Source organism: Dama dama, chromosome 5 (genome assembly GCF_033118175.1).
Source record: "Dama dama isolate Ldn47 chromosome 5, ASM3311817v1, whole genome shotgun sequence".
Classification (NCBI taxonomy): Eukaryota; Metazoa; Chordata; class Mammalia; order Artiodactyla; family Cervidae; genus Dama; species Dama dama.
The window spans coordinates 42722655-42745446 of NC_083685.1; the positions used below are offsets into that span (position 1 = coordinate 42722655).

At 36.0% G+C, this 22792-nt stretch overlaps 1 protein-coding gene across 3 annotated transcripts in view; it reads right to left on the reverse strand.

Moving 5' to 3' along the window:
* SCLT1 (sodium channel and clathrin linker 1) overlaps positions 1-22792 on the reverse strand; it is a 232551-nt gene that overhangs the window by 206790 nt on the left and 2969 nt on the right. For all 3 annotated transcript variants that reach the window (XM_061142351.1, XM_061142350.1, XM_061142349.1), the window contains exon 2: positions 9604-9671. In XM_061142351.1, coding sequence (XP_060998334.1) covers positions 9604-9671 — 68 coding nt within the window. The remainder of the gene's footprint in view (positions 1-9603; positions 9672-22792) is intronic.

The window sequence follows — 22792 nt, forward strand, 5'->3', positions numbered from 1 at the left end:
TAAAAGAAGCAGACTCACAGATATAGAGAAAAAAATCGTGGTTACCAGAAGGGAGAGAGGATGGGGAAGAAGTAATATAGGGAAACAGAAGAGTATGAAGTACAAATCAGGTATAAAATAAGCAGAAGGGATATACTGTACAGCACTGAGAAGATAATCAACACTTATAATAACTATAAATGAAATATAACTTTTAAAATTGTGAATTGGTAAAAATGTACACCTCTGAATTATAATTGTTACTGTGTATCAATTACACTTCAACTAAAAAAGAAATAATAGAGAACTGTCATATAGCTTTTTACTAATTTTCCCCCAATAGTAACATCTTGCAAAACTGCAGACAATACAGTACAGTAAAACTTCCATAATAATGATATTAAGTTAAAACACAGAATAGGTCCATAACCCAAGGATCCTTCATGTTGTACCTTTAGGGCAACACTCATCTACGTCCCACCCATCCCCATCCCTGAACTCTGACAACTGCTAATTTGTTCTCCATCTATATGTTATTTCAAGAATCTTGTATAAAAGGAACCAATAAAGTATGTAATATTCTGTTATTGGTCTTTTTTTTTTCCTATCAGCATAATTTCCTGGGCATTTTTTTTACATGTATTGAAAATTAATTCCTTTTTAGTTGAGAGCAATAGTACATGGTAAGTATGTACCAAGGTTTGTTTAACCATTCACCAGTGGTTGCTTCCCATTTGGGGCTATTATGAACCATCCATGGGTGTACATGTGTCCCCCACCCTGAACCCCCTTCTAACCTCCCTCCCCATCCCATCCCACTTGAGTTGTCCCAGTGTATCGGCTCTGAGCACCCTGATGCATTGAACCTCGACTGGTGATTTCACATATGGTAATATACATGTGTCAATGCTATTCTCTCAAATCATCCCATTCTCGCCTTCTCCCACAGAATTCAGAAGTTTGTTCTTTATATTTGTGTCTCTTCTGTTGTCTTGCATATATAGTCATTGTTACCATCTTCCTAAATTCCATATATCTGTGTTAATATACTGTATTGGTGTTTTTATTTCTGACTTACTTCACTCTGTATAATAGGCTCCAGTTTCATCCATATTTTGGGATATTATGAACAAAACTGCTACAAATATTTCTGTATAGGTTTTTGAGTAAACAATGGCTATTTAAGTTGTTATGGTTCATTTAGGTTTCTCTATGATGAATGAAAAGGAATACAAAGGCTGACTTGTATGTTTACCTTTAGTTTATTTATTTTAATTGGAGGCTAATTACTTTACAATATTGTAGTGGTTTTTGCCATACACTGACATGAATCAGCCATGGGTGTACATGTGTTCCCCATCCTGAACTCCCCTCCCACCTTCCTCACCATCCCATCCCTCAGGGTCACACCAGTGCACCAGCCCCGAGCACCCTGTCTCATGCATCGAACCTGGACTGGAGATCTATTTCACAAATGATAATATACATGTTTCAATGCTATTCTCTCAAATCATCCTATCCTCACCTTTTCCCAATGAGTCCAAAAGTCTGTTCTTTACATCTGTGTCTCTTTTGCTCTCTCGCATATAGTCATCGTTACCATCTTTCTAATTAGAAGAAAGTACAAAATTCTTCACACAGTATCACCAGCAATGTCTGATTGATTCACTTTTTTCTGCATACTTTCCAGTATTTACTTTTCACTGGGGCTTTGTTTTCTTTTAACCATTCTGGAAGGTATGTTGTGACATCTCATCATGGTTTCAATTTTTTAAATTAACCTAGTAACTAACTGTTAGTAACTAACTCTTTAATTCTTAAAGAGATGGGAATATCAAACCACCTTACCTGCCTCCTGAGAAACCTGTATGCAGGTCAAGAGGCAACAGTGAGAAATGGACATGGAACAACAGACTAGTTCAAAATTGGGAAAGGAGTACGTCAAGGCTGTATACTGACACCCAGCTTATTTAATATATATACAGAGTACCTCATGCCAAATGCTGAGCTGGATGAAGCTCAACCTGGAATCAAGATTGCCAGGAGAAATATCAATAACCTCAGATATGCAGATGACAATACCCTAATGGCAAAAAGCAAAGAGGAACTAAAGAGCCGCTTAATGAAAGTGAAGGAGCAGAGTCAAAAAGCTGGCTTAAAACACAACATTCAAAAAACGAAGATGATGGCATCCAGTCCCATCACTTCATGTCAAATAGAGGGGGAAAAAATGGAAACAGTGAGAGACTTTATTTTCTTAGGCTCTAAAATCACTGTGGACAGTGACTGCAGTCATGAAATTAAAAGATGCCCGCTCCTTGGATGAAAAGCTAGGACAAACCTAGTTCAGCTCAGTTGCTCAGTTGTGTCCAACTCTTTGCAACCCCATGGACTGCATGCCATGTAGGGCCACCCAAGATGGATGGGTCGTGGTGGAGAGTTCTGACAAAATGTGGTCCACTGGCGAAGGGAATGGCAAACCACTTCAGTATTCTTGCCTTGAGAACCCCATGAACAGTATGAAAAGGCAAAAAGATAGGACACTGACAGATGAACTCCCCAGGTCGGTAAGTGCCGAATACGCTACTAGAGATCAGTGGAGAAATAACTCCAGAAAGAATGAACAGATGGAGCCAAAGCAAAACACCACCTGGATGTGACAGGTGATGAAAGCAAGGTCCAATGCTGTAAAGAGCAATATTGCATAGGAACCTGGAATGTTAGGTCCATAAATCAAGGCAAATTGGAAGTGGTCAAAACAGGAGATAGCAAAAGTGAACATTGACATTTTAGAAATCAATGAACTAAAATGGACTGGAATGGGTGCTTTTTTTTGCAATAGATGCAAAATAAATTAGTGATGAGTTTCTTCCCGATTACTCAGAAAGCCATTCTTCTAAAAAAATATTTAATAATCTTCTAGTATTTAAATCCAAACTATTCAACTTAACCATTCAAGGTCCTCTATAATGTGGGAACAATCTACACCTCCTAACCTTATTTTCAATTACTTCTTTCACACATGCCAAACACATTACAGAAACTGAAGTATGTTTTAGTCCCTAAACATAACTCTCATTTTCTCACCCACTTTGGCTACTCATCATGCCAGTGGGTCCAGCTACAATGCTCTTCAACACGCCCTCTTTTGGCCCCCCCCACTTAAGTTCTTTCAAAATCCTACCTATTTAGCAGTGCTCCTCAGATATACTACATGTCCTCCAGGAAACTCCCAGATCTCTCCAACTATACATGATCTCCTTTTTTGTCTTCTCTTATTACTAATAGCTGGTTTTAAAGTTCTTAAAAGATTCAACTATTATGCCTTTTATCCAATTATTTAATATTTCTCATCCCGTATTTTTATGTCTCTGCTGCTGCTAAGTCGCTTCAGTCGTGTCCGACTCTGTGCGACCCCATAGACGGCAGCCCACCAGGCTCCCCCATCCCTGGGATTCTTCAGGCAAGAACACTGGAGTGGGTTGCCATTTCCTTCTCCAATTTATAAGTCTCTATGTTCCTCTAAAATTGCTATTTTATATACCTTTACATTGCTAAAACCCCTGGCACAGTGCCTAACATAAAGATGGTGCTCAATATATACTAAGGTGAATTCAGTGAAGACACTGCTCCATAACTATTCTCTAAGGATAGCTGCTAAGGAGATACAAATGTAAGAATAAATGACTCAATAATATAAATGATAAAAGCTATAACATTCTGAAATAAAAGTAATAAATCAAAACATAAGATAAATATTTGAAAATAAAAATACAGATTCACCAACCCCTTCTTACTTACTAGTAAAACCTTAGGAATAAGAGACTGCATTGTTTCCTAATTAGAGACCTAGTAGAAAAAAACCAGGTTGGGAGAATAAGATTGAAATTGACTTATTATAAAAGTATTTATAAGACTTTATATTCCCTAAAATAAATTTAAACAAATTGAACAAAATTTAAACAAATTATACAAAAGAAATATTTACAGAATTCTAAAAATCTTGGAAAATGGATATTGTATAATTAATTTCTATCTATTTTGATCCCAAGATAACTTCCTGAGATGATGGTGATGATTTACCAAACGAAGAGAGGCAATAATACTGGACTGTGGTCAGGTCAACTACTTTTGTGGACACTTTTCTTCCTCTAAGACATACTACATACATAACTACATACTCTTTAAGTATTGTAATTACAGTTCTGAATGTTATTTTGTATTCCTGATTTTAATCAGCATCACAGGTTACCAAATGAGTAAATAGCATCCTTTCCTCTATCCTTTGGAAGAAAACAAAGTATAGGTTGATTAGTATTTTGTGAAGGTGTTCTTGCATATTTTAGAGGGCTGTAGCAAACTCTTACACCTTTCATTCTTATCAAGAGGAGGTTGATTTTCATCAATAAAGGCGACTGAATACGACCTAAGAAATTGATGAACTCCTAAATTCAGACTCTTTAAAGTCCTAAATTACTGATTTTCTATCTTCACTATGGGATGAGGCAAATCAACTCTTCACAGTTTTACTGAGTAATCCATCACATGGAGTGTTTAGAACTGCACTATCTAAAAAACAATAGCCATAAGCCACATTTCAGTTCAGTTCAGTCACTCAGTCAAGTCTGACTCTTTGCAACCCCATGGACTGACTGTAGCACACCAGGCTTCCCTGTCCATCACCAACTCCCAGAGCTTGCTCAAACTCATGTCCATCGAGTCAGTCATAACATCCAATCATCTCATCCTCTGTCATCCCCTTCTCCTCCTGCCTTCAATACCAAAGTATTGGCATTTCAGCTTCAGCATCAGTCCTTCCAATAAATATTTAGGACTGATCTCCTTTAGGACTGGTTGGATCTCCTTGTAGTCCAAGGGACTCTCCAACACCACAGTTCACAAGCATCAATTCTTCAGCACTCAGCTTTCTTTATGGTCTAACTCTCACATCCACATATGACTACTGGAAAAACCATAGCTTTGCTTTGATTAGATGGACCTTGGTCAGTAAAGTAATGTCTCTGGTTTTTAATATGCTGTCTAGGTTGGTCATAGCTTTTCTTCCAAGGAGTAACCGTCTTTTAATTTCAAGGCTGCAGTCACCATCTGCAGTGATTTTGGAGCCCAAGAAGACAAAAGTCTATCACTGTTTCCATTGTTTCCCCATCTATTTGCCATGAAGTGATGGGACCAGATGCCATGATCTTGGTTTTTTGAAAGCTGAGTTTTAAGCCAGCTTTTTCACTCTCCTCTTTCACATTCATAAAGAATGCATAACTCATTCACCTTGTTGTACACTTGAAATGAACACAACATTGTAAAATCAACTATACTCCAATAATGATTTTTTTTAAAAAGGGTAAATAACCCAATTTCTTAAATGGGCAAAATATTTAAAAAGGAACATCTCAAAACAAAACATCAGTCTAGCTCAGTCGTGTCTGACTTTTCGTGACCCCATGGACTGCAGCACGCCAGGCTTCCCCGTCCATCACCAACTCCCGGAGCTACTCAAACTCATGTAAAGAGAACATCCGGATGGCCAAAAAGCATATGAAAATATTCTCTACATATCTACTCATCAGAGAAATGCAAAATAATACCATCACACTGTTAAAAAAGAAATAACAAGCCCCAAATGGGATCATTTCCTTCCCCCCTTACCCATCATAGCAAAAACTAAGACGGTTTCAATCCCTCCCAGAGATGTGACCTTTAAAACAGTCCACCTGAAATTTCCTAATCAGTACTAATGAAGTAACTGCATGAAAAAGGCCCCTGGAGTGTCAGTCCCCCATTAGAAGACAGCCTGGCCTGAAACAATCCTTTCTTTTCCTTCGCTAATACCTTTTGCCACCTCCTCTCCTTCTATCCATAAAAATCTATTTTGTACAACCCCTCCTAGTGCAGCCGATTCTTCAATTTTTGAATAATGCTAACTAGTTCTTCAAAATAAAAAGAATGAAATAATGCCATTTGCAGCAACATGGATAGACCTAGAGATTATCATACTAAGTGACCAAGATGCAGAAAAGACAAAAATCACATGATATAACTTATATGCAGAATCTAAAAAGATAATACAAATGAACTTATTCACAAAAGAGAAACAGATGTCAAAACCCAACTTATGGCTATCAAACGGGAAAGGTGGTGAGAGGCATAAATTAGGAGTTTGGGATTAACATATATATGGTACTATACATAGGCAGTCAACAAGCACCAACTGTAAAGCACAGGGAACTCTACTCACTATCTCATAATAACCTATATGGGATAGGAATCTGAAAAAGAATAGATATATGTTTATGTATAACTGAATCATTTTGCTGTATTTGAAACTAACAACACTGTAAATCAACCATAACTCCAGTACAAATACAAATGATAATATCTTTAGAAAGTTATATAAAATTATAAGGGAAAAGTTTTTTTAAAGAATAAATTATGAAGGTATTATGAACCAAATATATTGAATATATAACCTAATAAAGACACTGGAAGACTTTCCATTTAAATCCACAGAATTTAAGTATTACTATTTATTATAAAGGTATTATATCCTGTATTTTCTCAAGAAACAATGTTATATAAAAAAATCTTAAGGCAATTCACAGAACTTATTTTGATCCAAAAGAAGTCTAAATGATCATTATGTGGTAACAGTACAAAAGAATTTTAACTATCACTTATAATACAGTTCCTATAAAAATTATCCTTGAAGTATCAACTTAAAATATAAGAAATATCAAACTACTGCAGGTTTTTTCAATATTGGAAAAAGGGTTTCGCAAAAATATGTCCATTAACACAAGTCCTAGCAATTTTACAGTACCTAGTATGAGAAAAAAGGACAGTTCACCAGGATTTTTACCTTTAAAAATAGAACAAAAAGCATGAACTATTTATATTTCTCAAGCTGATCATGACTTTTTACATCTCCACTTTCACTGTATCTGGCAACAGAGCTCACACAATGTTGGAAGAAGAGTAGGTAGGAAGGAAGAAGAGGAAGGATATAGTTCTTCCATTAATTCAACGGATATTTATTGAGTACATAACAAAAATTATTCTAGAAACTTGGGAAATGCAGCTGAACAAAATGGGCAAAAAAATTTATGAAGAATTTCTGTTGCTAGTAGTGACAACTAAAATTACAGGGACGAGATCTGAGCCAGTGCACCTGGGTCCCATTTACTCTTTGATAATGAACAGTTAACTCTTACCTCTCTCTTCCTTCACTACAAAACAAACAGAAAGCAAAAACAAAACAAAAAAACCAACAACTACAAAAGAAAACTCCTCCTGAGTATTTTATCAGAAACCAGAATAATGCTTCTGGGGTGAAAAATCCCCAAAGGTACACTGCATATGGCCAAGGATATGGACCTTTATGCTAGAAAGCAAATTAAACTCCCTCTCAAGCTCCCTATCACTCCCACTCACTAATACAAAGTATGTAGTGAAAGGCAAGACCCATGGGGACTGGAGTCTTGAGATAGCAACATGTTCTGAAGAGAAGGCATACTGTGCAAAGCAATCTTAGGCAGTAACAATATACTAATATGAAAAATAAGAAATAAAAATCAAGATTTGACTGTAAGACTGACGAGAGTAGTACATGTAAGAGTGTCAGGGAATGTTTGACGGGAGGATTCCTACGTGTGGTCTCTCATGAGTCCTTTGTCCCTCTTCAAGCGGAACAGCACGCTGCTCCCAGGGACTGAGGTCATGTGTGAGGCAGGCTTGGGTATCCTTTAGTAAACATTCTCTTTAGGACAAAACTGTTTAGTCTCGTTCCCCCTTCTTGAAATATGGATTGTCTCCTGACCTTGTGACTAACATTACCCCTTGTTCCCTTGGTAACGGTTGTTGTATGTTTGGTTTTCTGATCTCTATCATTCCCGAAAGAAGTTTCTTGTACCACAGCCTATATATACTCATAGAAAAATCATTAAAGCACCTTTGCTCCATCAGAGCTTAGGTCCCCGGGTCTTTTTTTGTTTCTATCTCTCTTTTTCTGGCTGATTCTCTGGAGCATGGAGACCTGTCATGCTCACTTTCCTGCCCGGGCTTCTAAGACCCTCGAGAAGGCACTTTATGCCTTCACCCCCTAGAGAGGGCGCCTGGTGCCTTCGTGAGTGATACAAGTCCTGTGTCAAGGGCTTTATTGGTCCTCTGCATAAACCAGGGAATATCAACCTCTTTCTCTCTTTTACTTTCTTATCATCGACTCCGTACTACCAGGTTCCGGTCCATTAAAGGACCCCAACAAGAGAGGGACATGCACCTTCAAAGAATTAAAGGAGCTACATAATTTCACTAAAGAGTACTCTATTAAGTAAGGGAAAACTTGTCCCTACTTAGTATGTTACTGTCAGCTTTAATTAATTATAATCACAGGATATGTAGACTTCCATGGTGACACAGTGGATCAAAATCTGCCTGCTGATGCACAAGCAACTAAGCCCATGTGCCACAACTGCTGAAAGCTGCCAGCTCTAGGGCCCGCACATCACAACTCCTGAGCCCACATGCTACAATACTGAAGCTTAAACGCCTAAAGCCTGTGCTTTGCAATGAGAAGCCACTGCCATGAGAAGACCACATATAGCAACAAAGAGTAGCTCCTGCTCACCACAACTAGAGAAAGCCCTTGCAAAGCAATGAAGATCAGTGCAGCCAAAAACAAGCAAAAAAAACTTAACAGTACACAGTGCAGGTGCACATAAAGAGCTATCTAGAGTCAACATTTTATTTGGTAAAACCATCTTTCGTAATCAAGTCAGCCACAGATTCCAGGAGATAGGGTGCAATTCCATACTCAGAGGTTTACTCAAGCTTTAAAATCAATCTTTTGTTTGAATCCTCCCTTCAGGGATATTTCCATATGACATCAAGCAGAAGTAAAAGAACCTAAGAATCTGAGCAAAATTTAGAGGCATTATGAGATTTTCTATCACCCAGTATCTTAAAAAAACAACTTCCTTTTAATACCTTAAAAGCAATTGCAGTTTTAATTATAAGATTTATTTATGTCAAAAGCAAAATATTTCTTTACTGATTCAGTACACAGCAACCATTTAACCTAGGAGCTATTTTTCTTTTAATATCCTATAACTCAGACTGTACCAGTAAGTATATTTTATTGGTCAAAAAAAAATTAATACAATATTTAAATAAAAATGTATACCTAAGAAAAAAATTAAAATAATGCCATGTATTATTTCTTATTCTGAGTTAGTTCATGCTTCTATTAAATTTATGAGAATTGAGAGTTAAAGTTTAAAACTGGATGTATCCTAAAAACAATTTTAAGATGTTTCAAAAGTCTAATGAATTCTCATTTTACAATTCTGACATTTTAACACCATATACATATATTGTAAGCTCCAACTCTGGTGGGGAAAATGGCAATTTCTATGGTCAAAGAATTTATAGTCATTAAACAAAAACAATTTTGCTTCCTTACAAGAATCAGAGTTGTAAGAAAAATTTTCAAGTACTATAGGCAACTTCACATGGAATAATCCTAAGTAGCATTTATTCTACACTTGTCAAATACAGATATATTTACAACAAAATTTGAACTTAATTTGTTAGACCCCAATTTAATTTACATACCTGTATGGTTGAATATTTCAAAATATTTTCCGTTTGATACCGCCTAAGCGTTTCATTTAGTCTTTGGTCTGAAACAAAAAGAAAAACCAATTTGTAATGTTCAACTTTGAAAGACAGAAATAAAGTAGATATTATTTGATATATCCAACGCAAAACTGTTAGTCTCCACTGCTGTTCAAAATAAATCAATCTGAAGACATCATTTTAGAATTTAGATATACTATCACCTAAGTCAAATAATTACTATCAATGGGGAAAAGAACAGCTATAAAGAACAAATTTCTCTGATTCTGAAAGTTTTAATTCTCAGTCTCTCTGGGCTTGCTCTTCAGATTCTTAGAAGTCAAGAAAAAGTATTTTCCACATTTATTTTTTTATTCCTGCTACTAGAAGTGAAAGGAGTTGGAGAGATAAAGCTAAACTATACTTCTTTAGAAGTTAAAAACTGCTGAAATTCTCTTTCAGGACAGAGGAGAAACTGCAAGACAAAGCATCCAAATTAAACAGGAATAGGCAAGACACAATGGAAAAGAAGGTCCAGAAGAGCCAAGGATTCTCGGAAACTACAAGGTAATATTTTTATTTGAAGCAAGAAAAGCAATACACAATAGAACATGCATGCATGCACGCTCAGTCACTCAGTCATATCCAACCCTTTGACCCCACAGACTGCAGCCTACCAGGCTTCACTGTCCATGGGATTATCCAGGCAAGAATACTGGAGTGGGCTGCCATTTACTCCTCCAGGGGATCTTCCCAGCCCAGGGATTGAACGTGCATATCCCCTCATCTCCAGGACTGGAAGGAGGATTCTTTACCACAACACCTAGGAAGCCCACAATAGAACCTGTGTGCATATGTGTGCTCTGTCTCTCACTCATGTCTGACTCTTTGCAACTCCATGGACTGTAGCACACCAGACTCCTCTGTCCACAGAATTTTCCAGACAAGAACACTGGAGTAGGTTGCCATTTCCTCCTCCTTCCCGACTCAGGAATTGAACCAGCTCTCTTGCATCTCCTGCATTCGCAGGCTGATTCTTTACCACTGTGCTATATGGGAAGCCCCACAACAGAACACAGCACCCAACAAATATACAAAACTCATTCTTTCAAGATCACATGGAACATTTAAAACTGATAATTTGCTGACGAAAGAGTAAGTCTCGAGTTTTTGAATATTTAGGTAGGATTCATCCCAAGGGTGCTTCAATATCCACAAAAATCAATGTGATACACCACATTAACAAACTGAAGAATAAAAACCATGTGATCAACACAATAGATGTAGAAAAACATTTCAACAAAATTCAACATCCATTTACGATAAAAAATCCTCAAAAACTAGCCATACAGAAAACATACTTCAACCCAATAAAGGTCATACATGGCAAACCCATGGCTAACATCACATTCAACATTGAAAAGCTTATAGCACTTCCTCTAAGATCAGGCATTCTTGCCACTTTTATTCAACATAGTTTTGGAAGTCCTGGCCACAGCAATCAGAGAAGAAAAATAAATAACAGGAGTCCAAATTGGAAAAGTAATAAAACTGTCACTGTTTGTAAATGACATGATACTATATATAGAAAATCCTAAAGATGCCACCAGAAAACTACCAGGATTCATTGATGAATCTGGTAAAGCTGCCAGATATAAAAGTAATATACAGAAATTTGTTACATTTCTATACACTAAAAACAAAGTATCAGAAAAAGAAATTAAGGAAACAATCCCATTTACCATTAGGAACCAGAGATCAAATTGCCAACATCCGTTGGATCATCAAAAAAGCAAGAAAATTCCAGAAAAACCTCTATTTCTGCTTTATTGCCTATGCCAAAGCCTTTGATTGTGTGGACCACAACAAGCTCTGGAAAATTCTTAAAGAAATAGGAATACCAGACCACCTGACCTACCTCCTGAGATATCTGTATGCGGGTCAGTAAGCAACAGTGAGAACTGGACATGGAACAACAGACTGTTCCAAATCGGGAAAGGAGTCCGTCAAGGCTGTATATTGTCACCCTGCTTATTTAACTTACATGCAGAGTACATCATGAGAAACGCTGGGCTGGAAGATGCACAAGCTGGAATCAGGATTGCCTGGAGAAATATCAATAACCTCAGATATGCAGATGACACCACCCTTATGGCAGAAAGTGGAGAAGAACTAACGAGCCTCTTGATGAAAGTGAAAGAGGAGAGTGAAAAAGCTGGCTTAAAAATCAACATTCAGAAAACTAAGATCATGGCATCCGGTCCCATCATTTCATGACAAATAGATGGGGAAACGGTGGCAGACTTAATTTTTGGGGGGCTCCAAAATCACTGCAGATGGTGACTGCCACCATGAAATTAAGACACTTGCTCCTGGGAAGAAAAGTTATGACCAACCTAGACAGCATATTAAAAAGCAGAGACATTACTTTGCCAACAAAGGTCCATCTAGTCAAAGTTATGGTTTTTCCAGTAGTCATGTACAGATGTGAGAGTTGGACTATAAAGAAAGCTGAGTGCCAAAGAATCGATGTTTTTGAACTGTGGTGTTGAAGAAGACTCTTGAAAGTCCTTTGGATTGCAAGGAGATCCAACCAGTCCATCCTAAAGGAAATCAGTCCTGAATATTCATTGGAAGGACTGATGCTGAAGCTAAAACTCCAATACTTTGGCCACCTGATAAATAAGAACTGACTCACTGGAGAAGACCCTGATGCTGGAAAAGATTGATGGCGGGAGGAGAAGGGGACGACAGAGGATGAGATAGTTGGATGGCATCACTGACTCAATGGACATGAGTTTGAGTAAACTCCGGAAGTTGGCGATGGACAGGGAGGCCTGTCATGCTGCGGTCCATGGGGTTGCAAAGAGTTGTACATGACTGAGTGACTGAACTACTGACCATTATATCAAAAATAATAAAGTAGGAATAAAAAAAACCTGTATCCTAAAAACTATATGACACCGAGGAAAGAAACTGAAGACATGAATATATAGAAAGATATACTATGAAGCTGGATTGGAAGAGTCAATATTATTAAAATCACCATACTACTCAAGACAATCTACAGATTCAATGCAATCCCTATCAAAAGGCCAGTGGCATTCTTCATAGGCCTAGAACAAATAATTTTAAATTTTGCATGGAAACACAAAAGATTCTGACTAGCAAAAACAATCTTGACAAAGAAGAACAGAGGTAAGGAATCATGATCCCTGACTTCAGACTATACTACAAAGTTACAATAGCGTGCTACACAAAAGCAGATGACAGAGCAACGCGACAGGATGGAGAGCCCAGAAGTAAACTCATCCTCTTACGTTCACTTAACCTAGGACAAAGGAGGTAAGACTACACGAGAGAGAAGAGACAGTTGCTTCAATAAATGGTGCTGGGAAAACTGGAAAGCTACATGTAAAAGAACAAAATTAGAACATCTCTTGACACCATATACAAAAATAAACTCAAAACGGATTAAAGACCTAAATGTAAGACTGGGAGCCATAAAACTTCTAAAGGAGATCAAAGTCAGACAGAACACAGTTGACATAAACTGAAGAGATATTGTTTTGGATATGTCTGCTAAGGCAAGGAAATAAAACCAAAAATAAATTAATGAGAGCTTACTGAACTTAAAAGCTTTTGCCCAGCAAGGGCAAAAATGAAAAGACAATCGACGAGGTGGGAGATAATATTTACAAATCATATGACTATTAAGGGATTAATATCCAACATGTATGACAGCTCAAACAACTCAACATCAAAAAACAACGTGATTAAAAAGTGGGCTTAAATAACGAACACATGTTTTTTCCAAAGAGGAAATGTAGATGGCCAATAGGCACATAAAAAGATGCTCAACATCACTAATTATCAGTGAATGCAAATCAAAACCACACTGAGATCACCTCACACCTGTCAGAATGACTATCATCAAAAAGAATGCAGATAACAAATGTTGATGAGGATGTGGAGAAAAGAAAGCCCTCTTACCCTGTTGGTGAGAATGTTAAATTGTTGCAGTCACTGTAAAAAGAAAAAAGGTAAAAAAAAACACAGTATAAAGGCTTCTCAAAAAACTAAAAATAGAACTACTGTGTGACCCAGCAATTCCACTCCTGGGGATGCATATCCATAAAAAAACAAAAACACTAATTTGAAAACATACATGCACCCCAATATTCATAACATGCATTATTTGCAATTGCCAAGATATATAGAAACAACCTAAGTGTCTATTAATGGGTGAATAGATAAAGAAGATAGAATACAACTCTGCCATAAAAAGAGAGCAATTTTGTCATCTGCAGCAATATGGATGGAATTGGAGATCATTATGCAAAGTGAAATAAGTCAGAAGACAACTGTTGTATGATATCACTTACATGTGGAATCTAAAACATACAACAAATGAGTGAATATAATCTAATAGAAGCAGACTCACAGATATAGAGAACAAATTTGTGGTTACCAGTGAGAAGAGGGGGAGGCAATACTGGGTAGGGGAGTAAGAGGTATAAAGCCTTAGGTACAAAAAAGCTACAAGAATATATTGTATAACATGGAGAATATAGTCAATACTTTATAAACAGAATATAACCTTTAAAAATTGCAAATCACTATAATGTACACCCATAACTTACATAATATTGTGCAGCAACTAGACTTCAGTTAAAAAAGGAAGAAAAACTAAAATTTCAAATAAGAGTAAATCTTAACTTTCAAAAGACTTAAGCTGAAGAGAATATACCACCCTAAAATACATCTCTTTGGTATAAGAAGTATTTTAGGCTGATAATTCTTAAGAAACAGAGTAGGAAAAGCTTTGAAAAATTGAGTAGAAGTTACTCTTTTGTTAAAGATATTCACATTTATGAGGAAAAACTCCATTTGTAAGCACGTCCCCCTCTTTTTACCAGAAAGAGAAAGTGTTAATTTCTCAGTCATGTACGATTCTTTGTGACCCTATATACTGCAGTTTGACAGGCTCTTTACTGAATGTGGAATTCTCCAGGCAAGAATACTGGGGTGGGCAGACATTTCCTTCTTCAAGGGATCTTCCCAACCCAGGGGTCAAATCCGGTTCTCATGCATGGCAAGTAGATTGTTCACTGTCTGAGCCAGAGGGAAGCCCTGAAAGTGTTAGTTGCTCAGTTGTGTCCGATTCTTTGTGACCCTATAGACTGCAGCCTGACAGGTTCCTCTATCCATGGAATTCTCCAGGCAAGAATGCTGGAGTGAGCGGCCATTCCCTTCCCCAGGGGTGTCTTCCCTACCCAGGGATCGAATCCAGGTCTTTTGCACTGCAGGCAGATTCTTCACCATCTGAGCCACTGGAGAAGACCAAGGTAATGACTTAAATCTGCATAACAATTTTACTCTTGTTTACTGTGCTTTTCTTGGTAACTTGTTGTAACCACTCACCCTCTTTTCCAACATCTTCTTTTGTCTTTATCTGAAGATGTTATTTAACACTGTAGCTTCGGTATTTAAAGGAGTCTTTCTGTTTTTCTGGGTCACTAATGTATACAGAAGGTAAACACGTTATTAAACTTGTTTGTTTTCTCCTATTATCTGTCTTTTACAATAGGCGGTCACAGGCAACAATCTACAAGGGTACAGGAAACTTATTTTTGCTCCCCTGCAAAGCCAAAGAAAGTACATTACCTGATAATAGCAAAATTAGGCCAGAATCGAGAGACAAAAAATATCGGAAAAATCTCCGTTATGTAAGAAATTACTTTTCAATAATCTATTGGTCTCAGGATGGATGACAGAACAAATTGAAAAGTATTCTGAACTGAATCATTGTGAAAATGCAGTTTCATTTGAAACTTCTTAGGAAAAAGCACCTGCATAGCAAAGAAAGCTATCAATAAAATGAAAAGGCAGCCTAATCAACGAGAGCAAATAACTGCAAATCATATACCTGATAATGGGAACATATCCAAAATATACAAACAACCTCACACAAATCAATAGCCAAAAAAAAAAAGACAAAACTGAATTAAAAATGGGCGGAAGACCTGAATAGACATTTTCCCAAAGCAAACAGATGACCAACAGACATGAAAAGATATTCAACATCACTAACCATCAAGAAAATGCAAATTAAACCACAATAAGATATCACCTCATTCCCACTAGAATGGCTATTATAAAAAAAAAAAAAAAAAAAAAAAAACAAGAATTAACAAGTGTTGGTGAAGATGTGGAGATGTGTATTATTGGTAGAAATGTAAATGTAAATGTAAATTGGTACAACTATCAAGGTCTGGAGGTTTTAGTTCCTCAAAAAATTAAAAGTAGAACTACAGTATGACCCAGCAATTCCATTTCTGAGTATTTATCTAAAGAAAATGAAAACAGTAATTTGAAAAGATATGCATCACGTGTTCACTGCAGCATTATTTACAATAGCCAAGATACGGAAACAACCTAAATTTCGACTGTTGGATAAAGAAATTGTGGTATACATACAATGGAATATTGCTTAGCCATAAAAAAGAAAGCAGCCTTGCCATTTGTGACAATATGAATGGATCTTCAGAGTATTATGAAGTTAAATAAATAAGAAAGACAAATATTAAATGAAAAGAAAGAAACCAGCTCACAGATACAGGGAACAGACTGGTGACTGTAAGAAGTGGAGGGTGGGGGTAGAGGGAGGCAGAGGAAAATGGATGGACTGATTCTTTCATTTTTTCAATAAATTGAACAATTTTCTTTTAAAGAAAAAAGATATGAAGCATTCCTGAAAGCAATAAAAAAATCAATTGAGATATATTCCTTGTTAATCACCAAAAACCACAATATTTACATGTCAATTCCTCTTAAATTGATTTAAAGACCAATACAATCCCAATAAAAATCTCAGCAAGTTATTTTGTAGATATGGACAAACTTGATTTAAACATTACATTGAGCAGTCAAGACAATACTGATGAATTTGATGAACTCACACTTTTTGATTTCAAGATTTTCTAGAAAGCTAAAATAATCAAGAGAGTATAGTATTTTAAACAAATAAAAACAAAGATAAATGGGACAGAATAGACAGCCCACTAGTATACCCACACAAACTCAGACAACTTGACCTTGGTCAAAGGAGTAAAAAGCACATTAACACAGAAAATACAGACTTTTAAGTCTTTAGTCATCATCAACAAATGAGGAGGATACAAACGGAGGACCATAAGAAAGTAAAGACACAAACTCTGCATCTTAGAAATTCATTAAAAATCCTTCATTGTCTTAAATACAAAATATGAAACTACCAAAATTATAGTGGAAAACTTAGAAAATCTACATAAGCTATACTTTGACAATTCGTTTTCATATACAACACAAGCAGCACAACCCATGAAAGAAAAAAAATATTCTCATATGGACTTTATTAAATGTAAACTGCTTACTCTGTGAAGGACAATGTTTAAAGATTGGAAAGACAAACCTCTGACTATGAGAATACCTTTTCAAAGCACATAACTGGAGAATGGTTTGCATGCAAAGTACTCAAAGAACCAGAAAAAAGTCCACAGTTAGAAAACAGACACTCCAAATTAAAATAAATAGGACTATGTGTAGCCATCTTTTAGAATAATATATAGAGATGGAAAATAAGCATGTATTAGTTGAACATTAGGGAATTACTGGAAAACAATAAGCATTGTGCATTAGGGAAAAGCAAATTAAAATAACACGATGCTCTACCCATAAAAAACATAAAAAATAAAAATATAGGTGGAGATGCAATGAGAAAAACAATATTTTGTGAAAGAAGAACAAGGAGGGAGGACTTGTTCAACCAGAGATCAAGATTTACTAAAAAGTTATTGGCATTTAGACTGTGTGATAGTTATATAAAGAAAACTAACCTATGAAAGAGAATACAAGATCCAGAAATATAACCATACATATATGAGCACTTGAGCTGTGATCAAAGGGCACGTCAGAGCAATAAAGAGGGGAGCACAATTTTTTTGTCAGTGGTTCCAGGTCAGCTAGATATGCTCGTGGAAAAGAACAAACCATTATTCATAAAAATCAATTCTATGTGAAATGAAGATCTAGGAAGAAAAACTGTCACTGTTTCCAGATGACATGATACAATACACAGAAAATCCTAAAGATGCACTAGAAAACCACTAGAGCTAATCAATGAATTTGGTAAAACTGAATACAAAATTAATGCACAGAAATATCTCGCATTCCTGTACACTAATAACAAAAGATCAAAAACAGAAATTAAGGAAATAATCCCAATTATCACTGCAGTGAAAGAATAAAATACCTAGGAATAAATCTACCTAAGGAGGTAAAAGATCTGTACTCAAAAAACTGTAAGAATGATGAAAGAACTCAAAGACTGATTCGAGTTGACAGAGAGATATACCATGTTCTTGGATTAGAAGACTCAGTACTGTGAAAACGACTATACTACCCAAGTTCAGTTGCTCAACCGTGTCCCACTCTTTGTGACCCTGTGAACTGCAGCACAACAGGCTTCCCTGTCCATCCCCAACTCTCAGAGCTTACTCTAACTCATGTCCATCGAGTCAGTGATGCCCTCCAACTATCTCATCCTCTGTCATCCCCTTCTCCTGCCCTCAATCTTTCCCAACATCAGGGTATTTTCCAATGAGTCAGTTCTTAACATAGGACAGAAAACATTGACAACAGCATTATTCTCAATGGCCCCCAAACTGGAAATCTCTGCAACTATCTATCAAAAGAATGGATAAAAATGATAAATTTATAAACTATAATATTCTACAGTAATGAAAATGAGTATACTACATCTACATGGAAGCATATGAAGAAATCTCAAAAACATAATATTAAACGAAAGACACCAAACGCAGAAGGAAACATAGTTTATGACTCCATTTACATAAATTTCAATCACAAGCAAAACGTTTTTACAGTGTAAAATTACAGATAGTATCTTCATCTTTGGGGAGCAGGAAATGGGTATAATCACAAGTGGTCATCTGGGGTGCTAGCAATGTTCTGTTTTTTGGCCTGGGTTATGATTATATGAGTTTTGAGCTTTGTAATAATCCTCTAAGCTTTATATTTGTTTTCTCTACTTTCTTGCATGTTACACAAAAGCAAATATACATATATATGCACACACATATTAACTATATATAAATTAATATATATATATAAAGTACACACACAAAATGTACACATTCTACACTGTTAACTTCAGATAATAGTTCCTTCCTAGAAAGCATACATAATTTAGTGAAGAAACATGACATGTATGTTGGAAAAGAAAATGGCAACCCACTCCAGTATTCTTGCCTGAAGAATTCCACGGACAGAGGAGTCTTGTGGGCTACAGTCCATGGAGCTGCATAGTATAGTACACAAATGAGCATGCACACGCATAAGACATTATTCTGATAAAGGAATAAGTAATTACAAAGTATTAACAATTTAAACCATTTTTAACTTTTATTAAGTTTAAAAAGAATTATTCCTTTTTATTGTTCTCCTCAGAGTTTTTAAGAGTTACCTGACACATGGCACTAAAATTAGAGTCTGGTCTCCAGTAGTAATACAAGCTACTACTTTTTTATAAGGTTTTAAGTAAGAAAAAATACCAAATCTGACATCTCAGGAAGTAAAATAGGTTAAGAAGTCAATTATGTATCAATGAGGGAAAACAGTCTTCATAGACTGCTTTAAACTGGAGGAAATTTTACTGTAATGTGAATCTACCATTTCCTTCATTCAACAAGCACTTATTTCACTTTCTAGTTTGCATTTTCTGGATTACTGATGAGATTGACATTTTTGTATTTTTAGTACCTCATCAGGTTTTATTTTTTGTAAATAATCTGTCCTATTCTTTACCATTTTTCTATTAGCGTGAATGGATTTTTGTTCATGAAAGACCTTTTTAAATTGTGGATGGTAATCAACTCTTCATTATATTTATTTTAAATATATTCTCCCTCCCTGTGGCTGAGGCAGTCATGATATTGATGATATTTCTTGTGATATCCAAGGTTTTACTTCTAATGCAGTCTAATCATATATATTTTCCTTTCAGTCAAAAATGTTTGCTGAAGAAGTCTACGATCCTGAGATCATAAAGACACCCTCTTAACTTTTTTTCTGAAAGTTTAAAGAGAATGTATTCCTTAAACCAATAATTTTTTAATATGGTGTGCGAGAGATATTATTTTTTCTTTCCCATTTAGATAGCCAACTATCCTAGCACCATTTGTTCAACAGCCTATCCCTCTCCCACTGATTTGTATTGCCTGTTCTTTCAGACAACAAGTGTTTGTGGATGTATGCATCTGTTTCTGTGCTAGCTGATCTATGTATTTATCTATCTAACAGTATAATAGGGGCTTCTCAGGTGGCTCAGTGGTAAACAATACACCTGTCAATGCAGGAGACGCAAGTTTGATTTCTGGATAGGAAGATCCCCTGGAGAAGGAAATGGCAACCCACTCCAGTATTCTTGCCTGGAAAATCCCATGGACAGAGGGGCCTGGCTGTCTATAGTCCATGGGGTTGCAAAGAGTTGGATTTAATAACTGGATTTTTATAATAAGTCTTAATAGTTGATAAAATAAAATTTCCCACCTTGATGTTCTTTAGAACTCTTCTGGCTATTCTCAGCTCTTCCACATAGATCATTGATGGATTCAATTTATTAATATTTTATTTAGGATTTTAGTTTCTGTGTGCATAAGGGAAACAGGCCTATAATTTTTCATTCAAGCAAGTGTCTTTGCCAGATAGAAAAGAACATAAAACACTGGGTTCAAGCTAGACTGCCTGGGTTCAAATCCCAGCCCAATTACTCACTAGTCATGAGTTAGACTAGAAACTGTGGTGGCATTTATCCAGGAGGTTTTTATCTATGGCTACTGAACAGATGGGTATGAGAGCTGTAAAAGCAAGCTATGGAAAAGGTGTCATTGAGTATGTGCTCCAGAAAAGCAGGGGCATGGTCACATTACGATTAATAACAAAAGAGCGGATGAATCAATGGGGAAACTGTTATAGGCTGTATAAGGGAAAAAAAAAAAAAAAAAAAAAGCTGCAAAAGAGTTAAGGAAATGAAAGAAAATGAAGAGTTCAAAGAATACAGGTCTTGATGAGGTCAAAGAACAGTTATAGTGGGAATAAGGTATTTGTGTTTAAGATTAAAAAGTAGGGCAAATTGAATAGGACTTCTGCTCATGCTCAAGATAAAGTAACATGGTCCATTTTTCCACCTGACACACCAAAAAGACAAAACAGTGGTTTGCCAGGTGCAAGAAATCAGGTAATGATAATGACAGACATGAAACAAATGCAGTGAGCACTATGCCTGCCCCAGCCTAGTGACCGGAGCGACAATTCATGCCAGAAAACAGGGAGGAAAACTGCAGGCAAAGAGCAGCAGATTCTCTGATTTAAGGAGATGAAGCTGAGACTCAGTGGAAACCAAGTAAACTAGAATTGGCAGGACAAAGAACAGGAGAGAAAGCCGCAGAGAGAACTCCATATGTACATGAGATCTGCGAAGGGTATGTCTTGGGTAAACAAAGTACTGACTAACTTCTTATCTATTAAAGGAACTGAATTTACAGTTTAAATCTTCCACAAAGAAAGCTCTAGGTTGAACTGTCTTCACTAGTAAATTCACCAAACATTTAAGGAAGAAATATCAATTCTACACAAACATCTTCCAGAAACCTGAAGAGGACAAAATACTATCTAAGTAATTCTGAGGTCAGCATATCTTGACACCAAACGAGACAAAGACACTAGGGAAAAAAAATTTTTACAAAGGGTTTATGAACACAGACATTAAAATTTTAAACAGACATTTTAGATAATCAAAATTAAATGGTATGTTAAAAAGATAATACATTATGATCAAGAGGAGTTTATTCGAAAATGGCAAGTTTAACATTTGAAAAGTAATCTATATAAATCTCGCTATTAAAAAACTAAAAATGAAAAAGAAAACCTGATCATCTCAAAAAAATGTAGAAAATGCATTTGGAAAAAATAATCCAATATTCATTCTGATTTAAAAAATACTCTCAGAAAACTACGAATAGAAATTAGTATCCTCAACCTAGTAAGGTCATCTATGGAAAAACTACAGCTAGTATCATATTTAATTTTGAAAAACAGATATTTTCTCCTAAAATCAAGAACAATACAAGGATAAGGATGTCTACTCCAACCACTTTGGCTCAACACTGTACTGGGGGTTTCAGTAAGTACAATAAGGCAAGAAAATGAAAGGCATTCGTAAGTGGAAAGGAAGAAGTGAAACAGTCTATTTACAGATGAAAAGACTGTCAATGTAGAAAATCTGAAAGACTGTAGACTAAACCTACTGGAACTAATAAGTGAGTTTAGAAAGCTGACAGGGTAAAGTACACACATACAAAGTATTTCCATACACTAGAAACAATAAATCGGAAATGGAAAGTAAACGAATAACAGTTTACTGTTATTTGCTGGTTATCAAAACCAGCAATATATAGAGATAAATCTGACCAAATATGTGCAAAGCCTATATACTAAAAACTATAAAATATTGCTGAGAAAAATTAAAGAAGAGATATCAGTTGAGAGATTTTTTTTCATTAGTCAGGGGACTCAGTATCATTAAGTGAATTCTACACACATTAATCGAGAGAGTCATACAATGCCTATCAAAATTCCAGCATCCTTTTCTTTTGCAGGACAAGCTGATCCTAAAACGTATATGGAAGTGCAAAGGACCTATGATAGTCAAAACAACTGTTTTCACAGTTCTTTTCAGAACAAATCTGAAAGGCCACACTGATTTATTATAAAACTGTAATAATCAAAACAGGACATTGGTTTCCACATAGATCAATGGAACAGAAGTGGATCTACACAAATATGTTTAACTGACTTTCTAACAAAGATGCAAAGGTAATTTAATGGAGAAAGGATCGTCTTTTCGACTGTGCATCCATATGTAAAAAAAGTGAACCTTGACCCTTGTCTCATACCTTGTACAAAATTTAACTCAAAATGCTTCATAGATTTTAAAATCTATGAAATTTAAAAATTCTAGAAGACTACATAGAAGAGAATCTTTGCAGCCTTGAGTAAGGCAAAGATCTTTAGATATGTGTGTACGCTCAGTCACTCAATTGTGACCAACTTCGTGCAACTCCAT